The sequence below is a fragment of the Pseudonaja textilis genome, chromosome 6 (genome assembly GCF_049901715.1).
Source record: "Pseudonaja textilis isolate UNSWEBS1 chromosome 6, rPseTex1.2, whole genome shotgun sequence".
NCBI lineage: Eukaryota > Metazoa > Chordata > Lepidosauria > Squamata > Elapidae > Pseudonaja > Pseudonaja textilis.
This window is the reverse complement of record NC_141995.1, coordinates 62,532,225-62,547,852: the sequence shown is the minus strand read 5'-3', so window position 1 is coordinate 62,547,852 and position 15,628 is coordinate 62,532,225. Positions and strand designations below refer to the sequence as shown.

The 15,628-nt window shown below is 38.3% G+C and overlaps 1 protein-coding gene across 3 annotated transcripts in view; it reads right to left on the bottom strand.

Moving 5' to 3' along the window:
• C1QTNF7 (C1q and TNF related 7) overlaps positions 1-15,628 on the bottom strand; it is a 33,086-nt gene that overhangs the window by 9,913 nt on the left and 7,545 nt on the right. Inside the window, exons 2-3 of one of the 3 annotated variants that reach the window (XM_087936703.1) lie at positions 5,710-5,905; positions 1,622-1,867 (exon numbers count right to left, since the gene is read on the bottom strand). In XM_087936703.1, coding sequence (XP_087792829.1) covers positions 1,622-1,859 — 238 coding nt within the window. In that variant the 5' untranslated portion in view covers positions 1,860-1,867; positions 5,710-5,905. Of the gene's footprint in view, positions 1-1,621; positions 1,868-5,709; positions 5,906-9,788; positions 9,926-15,628 lie in introns of those variants that run through there. The other 2 variants (XM_026699648.2, XM_026699646.2) reach the window with 2 other exon arrangements.

Genomic DNA, 15,628 nt, shown 5'->3' with positions numbered 1-15,628 from the left:
TTGGTGGTCAGGTGACTGGGTGGGTGTTGCTTGCATGTAAATATTGTTAATATTTATGTAAATATTGAATTTTTTATTAAAAAAGAGCAACTATTACCCAAAATCAGGCAAAGCAGGCAGGCAGATTGAATTGCTTGCAGAATCTCAGATTCACTCATAGATCTACCTTTCTGCAATCTGCTGCTTGAGTCCGTCACATAAAATTTGCTAGCAAGCAAACTCACAAAATTAATTCAAAACACACCATATATATGCAAATATTGATTTTTTTTAAAGAGCAACTTTTACCCAAAATTAGGCAAAGCAGGCAGGCAGGCAGACTGAATTGCTTGCAGAATCACAGATTCACTCACAGATCTACCTTTCTGCAATCTGCTGCCTGAATCTGCACTGAAAAATAGAAGCTTCAGTCCTAAGGAAGGTTCAGCTCTGCTCCCAGGCCACTTCCACTGTCAGCTCCCTAAATACCACCCCTGACTGGGCCTCGGGGAAGCCTCCTGAGCAAAGGTGAAACAGTATAACAGTGATTTTGATTAGCTAGAAAGCAAGAAATCCTATGGTTTCCTGCTTTCTAGTTAATCTAAATCACATAGTACAGCTGATAGTCAGAAGAGATGATTGTCGCGGGGGGAGGAGGAAAAATAGCAACTTACCAAAATTTAGGCAAAGGCACAACGTAGGCAAGTTGGATGGCACACATGCGAGGTAAGGAATGACTGGGCGGGGAGGGGAGGGATAGGTGGAGCGGGCGGGGCCAGCCAGTGGAGCAATTTGCCAGTTCTCCAAACTGCGCAGAAACATAACAACCGTTTCTATAGAACTGGTCCGAAGAGGTAGAGTCCCATCCCTGGTATTAGCCCCCTCCGCTCACACCAGTGGAAGAGGTGTGCTGTAGATCCCATCTGCCAAGGAATTCTGGCATGTGGGACCAAGGAGGAGAGTCTTTTCTGCTATACCCTGACCTTGTGGAATACTCTGCCACTGTGGGTGAGAACTGCCCCGTCATTTTGGCCTTCCAGAAGAGCATTAAAATTTGGTTTTGCTGGTTGGTTTGGAGCCCTGGGGCACTTACAACTGTAGATGGTTGATGAGATAAGAAAACCTCATACCTGTACTGTTGGTATCTTGGTTCCTGTTTGTTTACACAGTTTTAAAAAAATTAAGCCCCCCAGTGTCATCGAGGATATGGGTGGCATATAATGTTAATAAATAAAAAGAATCAATTTTCTGGCTGGCTGAAAATATAAATAGGAATGTCATCGTTAGAAACATACAAATCCTCGTATCCATTACCTTTACCACCAGTTACTCTGTCAAGGTCAGTATTATACCCATATTGTAAAAGGGGAATTCACTTTAGGAACAAAGAGCTTGTCAAGATTTAAAATGAGTTTGATAGCTTTCAAGTGTGGTGGATTACAAGTCTACTCTTCTCTGGAGATCCTGAGTAGTAATACTTCTAAAAGGAGGCATATCAACAGGACTGTCATGATTATTATTTTGTAGCCACTTGGCTGCACTAACTGTAGATACTGCTCAGCAAGGTTTAGAAAAACTGAAGGTCTTATTTGCAATAAAGTCTGTTTTGATAATTTTTTAAAAAGGTTTGAATATTCAGTACCTGCGTTTCCTTTCTCACCCTTTTCTCCCTTTTTGCCTTCTCGGCCATCTCGGCCTGGGATCCCAATCCGGCCATGTGGTCCAGGTGAGCCATGGTTTCCAGGAGGGCCTGGGGGCCCAGGTAACCCAGGTATACTACAGACGTATTTTGTGGAGTAGTTTTCTCCTTTAAACTGACTTTGGAGAGGTTGGCCATTGATATAGAAGGCAAAACCTGTTATACAGAGCAGCACAAACATCTCTGGCACTGGAAAAAAGAAGAATGCTAATGTGAGAAAAGTAAAACCCATCTTATTTAAATTAAGTGTTAAGATTAATATACAGCATAATATTTCAGGAGCCTCCCACTAGACATGGTAAAACGTTAATATGGAAACTATGAGAGTATAATCAACGCTCCAATTGTTTTATAAATGTACCACATGTTGCAATAGGCATAACAAGAACAGAGCTTAATCAAACTCTCATGGCTGGCATCTTGGGTTTTTTAATTTTTTTTTTACTGCTCTGTGGCCACCCACAATCACTTGTCAAAAGTACAGTTTTTCATCTATATCTTAAATGTTGACATTACAATATATTCAAGATGTTTGTTTTTGTTTGTTAAAAGAAAGTATGATTGAATGGAGTAAATTAATCTCCAAATAATTTATTTTTTCTTACTAAATAAGATTTCACTGACACATCTTTCCCACAATTTCTACATAGCAAAGAAAATAATTCTCAAGCAATATACAGCATGTGTAGGGTAATATAACTGTATGAAATATTTTTAAAAACTAATTATATACACTTGTATGAAATTTGCCTAAAATACAATTTTAGCTATCAACTTGGGCAACACTTTTATAGTAGTCTAAAGGTTTTTTAAAAAGTACTTTTCACATAAATTATTTCTAAACTACATTAAACATCCATTCTTGAAACTGTTACACCCATCCACAATTTGTAGAAAAAAAGTAGCTGATGGCAGTCATTGCTGTTAGTTGTAATATTCTATAGATCCCATATGGAAACGATATGTAAAGAGCAATATAAAAGGAAATAAATATATTCAGGGCTGTAAATATTTAATACTTCACCAAATGATGTTAAACCTGAGTATTTCTCAACAATGTAATTTTGAAAGTAAATCTCAGGATGTAATACATTGGTGTAATTTAGAATTGTGAACCCAAAGTTATTAATTCCTAGGCTGAGTTAGGGACCTATTTTCCCCTGTCATACATCTTATAGTTTCCAGTTTAATGCCTTTTAATTGGTTCCCATACCCTTAGATATTTTTGTTTAATTTTTATTGCTGTAAATACTTAAAACTATGTAGGATTAGAACTTCATCTCTGGGGTCTTCTGAGATCTCATGTGAAAATCTTTTGGGTTTCATGGCTATCACTTACGGATGTTAAAAGCACAGAGCTGGTGTGATGGCTTTTGTGTGAATTATGCAAGGTGATAATGGTGCAAAGATCCCCTGGTGAAGACTTAGGAGACTGACAAACATGAAAGTTAGAAAGATCAGAAACCAAAAACGTTTGATCTATAAGCAAGGTATCTGCAGCATTGAAATTGGTCTTACTATACACTTAATGTTGTGTTTTATAAAGTTGTTCCATGAATCCAATTCAGTGAGACCTAATTTATGTGGAAAATGAATGAAATGCAACTGTCAGCAACCAAAGACTAGTTATTCCCTTCTTAGTTTTATTGTACAGGTAGTCCTTATTCAGCTACTAAAACTGGGATTGGCAACCTGATCATTAACTGCAGTGGTTACTAAGTGAAACTACAGTTATGCTGATGATCTTACTTCAGCTTTTCTTTGCTTTACGGACCTACAAAGGTTGTAAATATGATATTGGTCATAAAGATACTTCTTCATCTTATAGTAACTGTGAATAGTCACTAAATAAGGTAACTGCTAAATGAGTTGCTGTTGCTCTAAAAATTGAGAGAAATCTTCAAGCTGTGGAGTGGTTCAAGAGTAGAAGAATTAAGAATTTTGTTTCTGTAGCAACTAAACAAAATAGGATATTGGACAAGATGGCTCCATTGTCATCCGCTCTATTCCATTCTGATCTGAAATAATTTGCCTGCTGGAAATAAAGACAAAGGTCCCTCTTCCTGGAATATTGTTGCCTACTCTTAACTTGTACTGCGCTGCCGTGGAATACCACCCCCAACCCACGCTCTGGCCTCTGCTTGTCTTTTCCAAAGTCTCTTCTGTAATTGTGCAGTGCACATTCAGTTTTACTTGGCCTCAATGGGCAGAGCAATTTGTAAGTTTGCCAAAGCCTCGTTGGCTGTGTGCCTGGTTTTGTGGATGATGCTATTTGTTGGATTGTTTTCATTTGTTTTCATTCTATCAAATAGCATTAAAGTGATTATTCATCTCTGTGCCAAATGTTATACAAGGATACACATTAATTGAATCAACATAATCTGCCAACAATCCACTTGCAACAACTTCAAGCTTCATCTTAGATAGAAAGCCACAAGAGAAATAAACCAGACTTTCAGTGCGTCTGTGTTTGGACAAAGGCACAGGAAATGCAACCCTTTGCAATTGCCCTGTGAAGCCACCTCGAACACAGAACACAGAACTCTCACAATTACCGCTATGGATCCAAAATCCACCTATTTTAAACCTGTGCATTTGGCTTTTCTTGCCTAAATGTAAAACGTTACTTTTATCTATATTGATTTTCGTTTTGTTTAGATGGGGCCCAGTGTTCAAATCTGTCAAAATCCTTCTGAATCTTGAGACTATCTTCTGGGGTGTTGGCTATTCTTGCCAGCTTTGTGTCACCTCGTCTTTGATGAGTTCCTCTTTTATCCCTTCAACCAAATCATTTATGAAGATATTGAAGGGTACTGGGCTAAAATGGAGCCTTGGGGTACCCCACTGCTTATTTCCCTCCATGTAGATGTAGTTCCATTAGGGTCTACATGTTGAGTGAAGATTGTCAGCACTCAGTCGGTGGTAATGCTGTTTATCCCACATTTTTCTAACTTCTCAAGAAGTAGACTATGATTTATTTTGTCAAATGAAATCCAAGTATACTATGTCTACGAAGCATTTAGCTAGTCTGTTAATTTAGTCACTTTGTCATGATCTGTTACCGACAAACCCATGTCGGCTTCTGGTCATAACTTTGCTTGCTTCCAATGTTCATAGATCTGTTGTTTGATTTTGTTTTCCAAGATTTTCCCAAGTGTCAGGTTGATTTGGTCTGTAATTTCCTGGATCTACTTTTTCCCCTCTTTTCCTTTTTCCCTCTTTTCCTTTTTCAGTCTAAATCCACGACCTTCTCCTTGAAATCATAACATAGAGATTTGTATGCAGGAAGGCCAGTGGATATCATATGAGAAAGATTTTTTTCTTGTTACGAATTGTTCCAGGATTTAGCATCAAAAGTATAAAATATCACTATATTCATACTGAAACACTGAAATAAATAATACGAATAAATTCTTTCAGCAACAAACAACTCTGCACCTCGATGAAAGGTATCCACACACAGGATGTGGCAAAAATAAGTAAAGATGAAAGGCATAAAGCTCAAACTTTAATAAAGCTCTTTCCTTAATATAAAGGCAGAGCTTCTATCATCCCATCATGGCTACCATCTTGTTTTACTTGGGCACACCTCTGGACAACATCTGTCCTATAGGTTAAATTAAACAAATAAACAACAAAAAAGAATAGTCGACCTTCTCACCATTTATGTCAAAGATTTCAGATCACACTTGCCTTTTACTGTTCAATAAAAAAGAATGATAGTTGTTCATATTATTAAGTATAGTTGTAAGTCAACAGTTTGAAAGCATTATAATTTCATGTGGGAAATTTGTGAAGCTGGAGTTGCTCTTTCCATGTTGGGCTTTTCCCCCAGCAAATAGTTTGAAGACTATGATTTATAAGTTTGTATCTTACCAAAAGATAGATAGATTTTGGCCTTATTCTCAAATGAGTCAATGGGATAAAGGGGTTAGTATACTGTGGGAAAATATACTGAGAAAGGAATAAATTGGTCTGATTAAATAGACTCCAGTGATTTAGGTTTAGTCCAAAATAAAACCCAATGGTACCTGTATTTTCTGTTTGAAGTCTTTTTCCTTTAATATCGTATTATTTAAAGTCCATCTAGATCTCTTTTGTCCTTTCCATGTAACTGTCATTGGATTATGATCTTCCCAAGTACTTGTTTCTATTTCAATTTCTTGTATATTAGAGATCAGTTCTGTTGACATCCATTTCATATCTATTCTGGACCATGACGTATGTCTATTTGAGTGAAAAGTGTATTGTTTATTTTCCGCATTTCTCTCTCTCCATGCATCTTTTAAATTTATTTCCTTTATCATTCAGAAGAAGGATTTTGGCAATGTCTTTCTAATTTTCTTTGTTTTTTTCTTGTGTTTTATAATCCAATTTATCATTAATTATCCCATTAAAATCTCCCATCATACAAAATATTAACATAGTCCAGTTCAATTATTTTCATATGTAATTTCCTATAAAATTCTTCTTGATCCTCATTTGAAGCATAAATTGCTATTAAAAGTGTTTTTATGTTATTGTCCATTATCTCCACCATCAAAATCCTTCCATCATTGAAGTTATTAAAAAATTATGGACTGTGCTGAAATGAGTAAATTGACATTTGAAATTAGAGACAAGAAGATAAACAATATTATATGATATGGGATTTGTTTTATCAATGGTTGGACAAAAGGATATGGTAATGCAACAGAATAGATAATCTTGTTATAGAAGTTTAATAGATTGATATAAAATATAATGTATATATATGTAACCATTGGTTGAAAGTACAATATAAATTTTAAAATAAGATTTGGGATATCTCATATAAAATGATGGAATAAATAGTTTAGTCATGGATGATTAATAACTGATAAATATATAAGCATCTGTTAGTTTGACAACGTGAAATTTATATAAACTGTGAGTAACAACTATGAAAGGAGAGCACAAAAGTTTCATAACCAACTGACACACCGTATGTATAGAAAATGGAAGGTGGTTTTATGTTTTTATGTATTGTTTGTATATGTTTGTCTTAAAAAATAAAAAACTTTTTCAAAAAGAAATCCTTCCATCATCATCTGTATTAAATATGTTCCATAGGAATTGTATCTCTAAAATATAAAACCACTTCTCTCTTTTTACATCATGTCAATGCTGTAAATAATTTCCCTAATTTTGGTTGTTTCAATATTTATTCATGCTGTTTTTTAATATGTACTTCCTCTAGGCAGGTTATATCAAATTTTAGTTTCTCTAGTTTATGAAATATTTTCCTTCTTTTAGTAGCTAAATTAAGTCCATTTATATTGATTGTAATCAATTTTCTCTCATCTATTTTACACTTTATAAGAAGGATTTGTTGCTCTAGTAGATCTCGGTTCTCGTTGCTCTCTGGGTACACCGCTTACGGCTCCTTCTTCTTTTTCAATTGATGTTACACATTTCTCTTGGAATTCGATTAATGACTCTTCTTTTCTTGTATCCTCCTCTTTTCCTCTAAAATATTCTAGATAGAATAGCCCATTTTTTATCTGGCCGTTATGTTTTGGGGCTGTTTAGAGACTACTAACTATGAATGTTATATAAAGATGGGACTCTTGCGGCATTTACAAGAGGACCTCAACTTCTTCAAGAATAGGAGACGGTGGCCCAAAGGGGGCGTGTCTTCAGTTTTTTCTATTCAGTCTATATCCAAACAGAGCTGAATACATCTCATGCATGGATCCTGTCTACACCATCTGAGAAGGCGCATTCTTGGTAAATCTACCAACGCCCTGATAGTGCTGTATTTTTTATTTTTATTTTTTTGCAATAGGAGACACATTGAAACAACCTTCTTTTTTTTTCTTTCTAGCATTTTGTCCCACTTAGTCTTTTTTTTACTGCATTCATATTACTTCATACATACATATCTGCAGTGAAATTATCAATGAACCATGCAATCAGTTGGTTGTTGGAGAGCCTGGCATGGATTTAGACTGGGAGGAAGAGAGTGGGGTTTAGAATAAAATGTTTCAATCTTGTATGAACAACCTGCTGTGAAATGAACAACCATAAACCTCATTTAAATAAATGACGATAAAATAAAATTGCTACACAGGCAACAAGATTATACCCCAAATTCCAGTTGCAAGCTGTTCAGTTTGGAGGCTCACTATTTTCCTCTCAGTACAGTATAATTAGAGAATGAATTTCAGATTAACTCTGAATTTATACAGCTCTGACAAGCATTATTTTGCATTATCGTCTAGATGATACTATCTAGCACATTCTTCCACGCACAAAATATGCAGCCAAAGCATTTGGAGGATTAGGAAGAAATGAAAAGAAACCAGCATCTGCAGACCAAAGGACATCTGTTGAAGCAAAGAGATAAGGAGCATACCGAGGAGCTTTATTCTATAGAACGCGCATCTGTAACGGATCAATGAAACTTATTAGAAATAACTGTGAGCTGCATCGCCCCCTCCCCCGCCTCCCTCTCTCAAAATAAAAACACAGATTTTTGCCTGCTCAAATAGAGTGGAAATGTTGAAGCTTCAAAAAGTTTTCAGTTTATTCTTCACAAATTTATGCCTGGTGAAAAATCCATTTTGTAACCTTCCACAAATGGTGAGAAGGAAAATCGGACTGAACGAGATGCCCCATATAGCATAAGAACATTTTAAGTCCCATGACAAGGGACTAATTTTAGAACTATAACCTTCTGCACGTTCCAGGAAAGCAAGTTATGGTGAACAAAGAGCAAAATATATCTGCATAAAGCTGCAGATGATCACAATATTAATATTTGATCATTGTAGAAAAAGGTAAGTTGTCTAGCATAATATAGGAAATTGCTATAGAAATGACTGTAGATATTCTTTTAAATTATTAGAAAAGAGATTGAAAACAATGGCCCTAAGAATACCAGAATAAATGCTTGTCAGTTGAAATGTTGATTAAAGAGTAATGCATATTTATGAATAAATATTATTCATAAAAGATTATATAAAGTAGGTATAAAGTTAAGAAACAAATGAAAATAAATGGTTTAGCATCAATGCAGTGGTACTCAGTAGTTTAACACCCAAGGAACACCCAAAATTTTATGTTCCCAGGATGTTGTACATCTACATATCTTTTTTTCTTCTGTTTATAATCAAAGGAATTAACTCCCTGATAAAAAAAATCCAGGAACTGACCATACCAGTTCCAAATCAAGTGTCTACAGTAGAGTGCAACTCTTAAGTAGAGCCAGCAATTCTCAAGTAAAAGTCTCCTGCTTATGTAAGAGGCTTCTGGGAGCAAATAGGAAGAAAATGCCCAAGGGCTGTTGAAAGAGTCATCACACTGAACCTAACAAAACATGAAACTTTGAATTCCCTCACTGGGAATTCCTGACATCTGAAATAATATCATGGGCTCAATTTCTCTTATTAGTTTAGCCTCACATATTCAATAAATTCCATGTGGATTAGATCCTAACTGACTAGTTTAATTAAATTGTGAAAAAACTCTCTGTCATGAACAAAGAATATACCCTGACTGTCTAACAAATACATAACTTAACAGGGCAAATATGTCAGAATCTTTGGATTTTCTGAATTCCTCTCAGTAGAGTTATGTAAAAAAAGAAAAAAAAGGTGGTATTTTTTTAATCGTAGGAGCAATATTGTTATCAAGCTTCCTTCTCTATGTTAAATTCATTTTAAATCTAAAGTTACTGGAAAGAGAGTGAGAGAGAGACGAGATGGAGAGGAAAGGAAGGAAGGAAGGAAGGAAGGAAAGAAAGAAAAGAGAAAAGGAAAGGAAGTCTGATATATGCCATACTAATTTCCAGTCTCCTGATAGCATCATCATCTGCAAAGAAATGGTACATATGAGAAAACAAATAATCTTTTTTTTCTTGTAAGGTGAAATGTGGAGTGAAAAATTCAGTGCATTGCAGAGAAATGACTGGCTAAGAAACAGGATAGCAAATCACTAAATTCATATGGAAAACACTCTCCTATCTACCATAGCCAAACATTATCAAGAAAGCAAATGAATAATGTATTTGGAAAATGAAAGTTTTCGGGGTGTGGAAGAATAAAGGGAAAATAAGATTTAAATGAATAAAAGTTATTTTTTTACTTACATAGCTTGAAAGTGTTCTGAACAGCTGGAGCCTCGGGATTATAATGTCTGCAGATGTTGTGTTTGGTTGAGCCTGCCCCCTTCCCCACTCAAACTTTGGCACCAACATTTCCGTAATACTTAAACTTGATAATTTCCTGGTTCCCCTTTCTGAAATTCTCACATATTTGATCACTGGTCCACCCTAATGGCAGAAGAATGCGGACTAGATTAGGCAGCCTGTATTTCTTGCTTAAGAACACAGCCTTTCTAGCTGCCGTGATCCAAAGGAGAGATTATCTCAGCTACACTGCCTACTCCCCCCAAATATTATACCTTGGATCGGTGCTGAATGAATAGTTCTGCAAACACAAGAGAGACACAGTCCCAGAGGAAGATTGGGTGTCCCTAACAGAATGTGGAGCATTTAGGAATCACCTAACTTCATCTGGAATTCAGTTGAACAAAGTAGGTGAATTATGAGATCATATTGAATGTAAACATGGGCAAGTTCTATCTCTCTTCAATCTCTCTTCGATCTTCAAAATTGCAATTGTTTCTCAACAGAGATTTGAATATAGCGATGCATGCACACTTCTATAAGGTGAGCATGATTGCTAGAATGGTCTTATGGTTTTGGTGACCACAACTAGAAGTGCTCATCACTGCCACAAAAAGTTCTTTTTTTTACACTCCAGTATTCTACCTGCAGCATGTGTAGGTTTGAAACAATCTTTCCACACATTAAAGTTAAAAATTAATAGATATTTCCTACTCACCATTCTCTTTAATCACTACTAATCCAGAAGGTAAGCTGTCTGATTCTTCATCTGCATATTTACCAACCTGCCTGTTTTCTATTTGATTTTATAAACCAGTCTTATTATTTCAGTCATTTTCCATCACTTGTCAATTTCACACTTAAAAATTAGCCAGGCCCAATTTTCTCTGCTTTTATAGGTAGTATGAAATTTTCCCAACTACAAGCCCATAGCAGAAACTGGTAGGAAAGCAAGTCATGGTACTCAACTGCATACCAAAACTTTAATTACCTAAAAGAATAACCATCAACCATACGAAAGGGTTAACTACCGATTCGGGATTTACGAGCTTCCCTGCCTGTAAATCGTCATAAATTGTCATTAGCACATCATCAACATGCTGCGTGCTGAGAAACAGCCTTTGAAACAGCCCTCTTTTCTTGTTTTTTTAACTGCAGCTGTGCCTCGTTCGGCAACTGAAGTTGAAAAATCAGGAAATGAAGATCAGGTAAGAGCCCAGGTGGGCGGGTGGGCAAAAACATCAGCAGACATAGAAGAGGAGGAGGGAGGAGGGAGTGGAGGGCGAGGGGCGAGGGCAGCCAGTGGTGGGATCATCCAACAGGGAGCCACAGCGGGGGAACGAAGAAGCTTCATTTATCTGGGAACCTGAAATGACTCTGAATTTAAATCATATGGTAAAAAGCACCCAAAGAAGAAGGAGGAACAACATCAGCAAAAACAACAGCAACCTAACCCTCGCCTGTTTTTGGAAATGGTTCAAGAGGGAAAACATACAAGAGAGAGAGAGACAGAGAGACAGAGAGAATGAGAGAGAGAGACAGAGAGAGAGAGAGAGAGGGAGAGGGAGAGAGAATGGTGATGGGTGACTGTGGAGAAGTGAGTAGCTTGCATTTAAGGCCAGCAGTAGTTTGAATTGAGGTAATTTGGGGTGTGAGTGCCTAGTTTTGAGTGATGGTGGGTTGGATGAGGTAGGGTTGGATGTGGAGTTGTGCATTGTGTAACTTACTTTTGATACAATCAGCACAGTAATCAATGTACAGATCCTTCTCTCCATTGTCTAGATGTCTTTTGAGTTCATTGTGGAGTCCACGGGAGCGGATTCTTTGCGGTATGGATAAGTCTGGTCTTGAGCGAAGTTTTTTGTGGTTGGGATTGGTTTTTGCAACGGCGTTTATTGTATGAATGAATATGCATTTGCTGGACTCATTTTTGCATACAACTCTACACAATTTTGGGGCCATCGAGCCATCATTGTATTTGAACTCAGGGCCACCTCTGGTTATTTCAATGATATACCAAAGTGTCAGCTGAAAAGTGAGCGGTTACCTTCTTGAAGCTTGATCTCATATATTTCTCTTTGGGAATGAAAAATCTGAAGAAAGCTCCCAAACTTCCTTTCCAGTCCGCTCACTTTGCACCTGACATTTGGAGATGGAGATGTGGTATCGTTTTGCTCAGTGCTGCATGCATGTCCACCTTCTGTCACCTGACGTATTGTTAACAGCAGGAACAGCACTCTTTCATTTTTAGAGGTGGGGGAGAGAGATGAGAGGGAAAAAGAGAGAGAGATTAGAGAGAGAGAAAGAGAGACAAAGAGAGAGAGAGAGAGAGAGAGAGAGAGAGAGAGAGAGAGAGAGAGAGAGACACAGAGATACCAGTTTCCCAGAGAAAAGAAAATACTGGGAACCACAAAAGAAAATACTGGGAACCACAAAACCTGGGTAGGCATGGCTGGCGGGGGGGATGTCATGTGACTGGGTTGGAGTGAGTGACATCGAGTTGGACACACCCACCCAGGTTTTGTGGCTCCCAGTGTTTTCTGTGGGAAATGGATCCAAATGGCTCTTTGAGTGCTTACCCATGGTCTAGTCCCATGATGGCGAACCTGTGGAAGTGGCATGCAGAGCCACTTCTGCCGGCACATGAGCAGTTGCCTGGAAGAGCCCCACTGTGCATGCACATGTGCCGCCTGCCCACCAGCTGATTGTCGGGTATCTGGCACGCATGTGCGGGGTCAGGGGGCGGGAGATGGGAGATGCGTATGCACGAGCAGAGACCTGCAGGGCATGGGAGGATTGCACGTGCATGAGCAGAGAGGTGCAGTGCGCACAGGGGGATCCACGTGAGCACACATGTGTGAGTGCACATGCAGTTTTTGGCACGGGAGCCCAAAAAGCTTAGCCACCACTGGTCTAGTCTCTTCTTAAAAACCTCCAGTGATGGAGCGCCTACAAAAAGGCAAGTTATTCCCCTGGTTAATTGTCCTCACTGAAACTCCTAACAGACAGGAGGCAGCAGGTGAAGCTAGGCAGAATCACATCTGATACCTGTACAATCAGCACAGGGGCTCTGTGCTTTCTCTGAAATGACTGCATCTCAAAAGATCCATCTGTTAAAATACTGAAGTTTGCAGATGATACAACAGTGATAGGTCTCATTTGAGACAACAACAAATCTACATACAGATGGGAGGTTGTACAACTTACATCGTGATGTAATCGGAACAATATGGAACTGAACACACTCAAAACCATAGAAATGGTGGAAACCCTCCCATACTACCACCTCTTACAATCCTAGACAACACAGTATCAACAGTAGAGACCTTCACATTTCTAGGTTCTATCATATAACAAGACCTAAAATGGACACCTAACATCAAAAACGTCATCAAAAAAGCACAACAAAGGGAGGGCGTTGCTGGCGTCACGATGGTACGGCATGCGATCTCAGAGGTCTGAGATCGCTGCCAATATCTTTGCTCCTGGACAGTCCAATCAGTTCTAAACCGTCCCGAAGAGACGGTGAATGTAAAGAGCACATCCCGTCGATCCCAGGGATACCGCAAAGTCCCTGGTAGATCCAGGAGAAGCTCTTTTTGCCAGCGGCAAAGAGGCAGCCATTAAAGCTGCTGAAGTTGGGACAGCTCCGAAACGAAAGAGAACGGGAAAAGAAAGTGTGCCGGTTTGGTGAGAACTTTTTCTTTGCTTTAAGATTTGAAAGGACATCCTAAGGAAAAGAAAGAATCTGTAAAAGTTTTGCAAGAAGTGATTAAGCGGTGATTTTAAACAGGAAGTCAAAGTAATATTTTTATTTTTTTCTCTCATTGCTGGATTTTCTATACATGATTTTATATTTTGAAACTGGACTGTTTTTTTTCCTTCTTCCACCTATTCTTTCTCTCCTTTTTGACTTCATAATATTCTAGGTTAGAGACTCCCTTTTAGTCATCTTTTTAAATATCTTTTCCCCTTTTTAATTAATTTTTATTATATTTTGTTTGGAAAAGGAGGGGGAAAGTGAAAGCAAAAGAAACTTGGTAACGCTGCCAACTAGAGGCTTGGAAATATTTTTTTTTCTTGACCAGACAAAGCTGAGAAAGAACTGAGACTTCTTTTCAAGGACTTTGAGCCTGTTTGATAAGATAGAGGGAAGAGCATGGGAGAGTATTATTGCAGGTGCTCTTCTGGGTTTCTATCAGCAGCTGCAGTCTGGTGTTGAAGTTTATAGGAAAAAAAGGTGATAAGACTCTGGAGAAGAGAGTTATAAATTTTAACAAAAGCCTTGGATAACCAAACAAGGTGCAGTGTTTTGTTTTGTTTTTAAGCTGGGCTATTTCTTACTTTAACAAACCCCCTCCTTACTAGCTTACTTTTTGTAATAGCCATTTGGATTTTTGGCCTTTTGGAACTTGTTTTTCTCTTTCTCTTTGTCTTTTGAAGTCTGATTTTTACATTTGCATTTTATTTTAAAGGAAAAGCTTTAATATTAATGATTTCCTTCCTTTTTTTTCTTTTGAAGGGAGTAGTCTCTTTTCTTTTTTCTCTCTCTGTCCCTTGTATTTTTTTTTTCTATTTATCATCCATATTGGTCTAATTGGTCCAGTCGTTAAATTACCCACCACTCTCACTATCAGAGTGGATCCTGGGCATTGCACTGCAATGGAGAAACCGTTAACAGAGCAGTCGGCACGAGGAAAGGAGAAGGCCGCTTTCCCTCTTTCTTTACTCTGCTCCCTGCTTCCCTTGTGCCGGCCACTCTGTTTCCCATTTCTCCATTGTAGCGCAGCACCCAAGATCTACTTTGATAGTGGGGGGTGGGTGGGTGTGGGTAATTTAACAACTGGTTGACCCAGGGTCAGGTTGGCCATCACGGGAGGCTTGTCCTACATGTGCAGCGGAGCTGGGGGATTTGGGATTGGCCCATGCCTCCCACGATAGCCAACCTGACCCTGAGTGAACTGGTTGTTAATGTTTTTTTAATCCCACCACTGGATAAGACCCTACAACCAGAGACAATTTCCCTGTTCTCCTTTTCCTGTTTCTGCCAGGTCTGTGATGAGGGATGGTTTTTCAGAAGCTCTCAAGATCTAAGGAGCCTGCCTCAGATTGTCTGAGAAATCACGCTTTTAGATGATTCATCCCACTTGGGAAATCTGCTCCAGGACATCCTTCAAAATATTTTTATCCTTCCTCCTCATTTCAAACTGGATTCAGAAGAATTTGGCTGATTGTGCGGAAGAGTCATACAGCTGCCCGTGTCACTTGGCAGTCCGGAAAAAGTCCATCAGTTTCTGATTTGAAATTCTGATGAGCAACAGCAAATTAATAATCGGCTGTTCTATAACTTTACAGCCGAGAGGTAGGGTAGAAGTGCCTGTGAGATCCTCTGCATCTGCTACTGACATCCTCTACAATCTCCCCATAGAATTGTGGACTAGATGGGTCCTTGCTTATGTTTATCCAAGATTTTCACCTGCTTTTAGTGCAGGGTCTATGGGTCTCTAACGAAAGAAATGAAGCACCTGGAATATTCCAAATGCCCTTCTGTTCACACGTATTCCTTTTCTGCTGGGTGAAATGTAGAGATGCACAAGCCACAAAAAGAGCTTTGACCACTTGATTGGTATATCTTTAGTTGGATTTTCATTTTCAGTTATGATTTCCTCTCCCACTCCCCACAGCTGATTTATTGCTACTTCTTCCATAGCCAGAAACATGTTAATAAATAAAATACTTCTCAGAGTTGACATTTGAGACAGTTGAGCACAGCACTTTCTGTTACTATGCTGTTGGGTTTA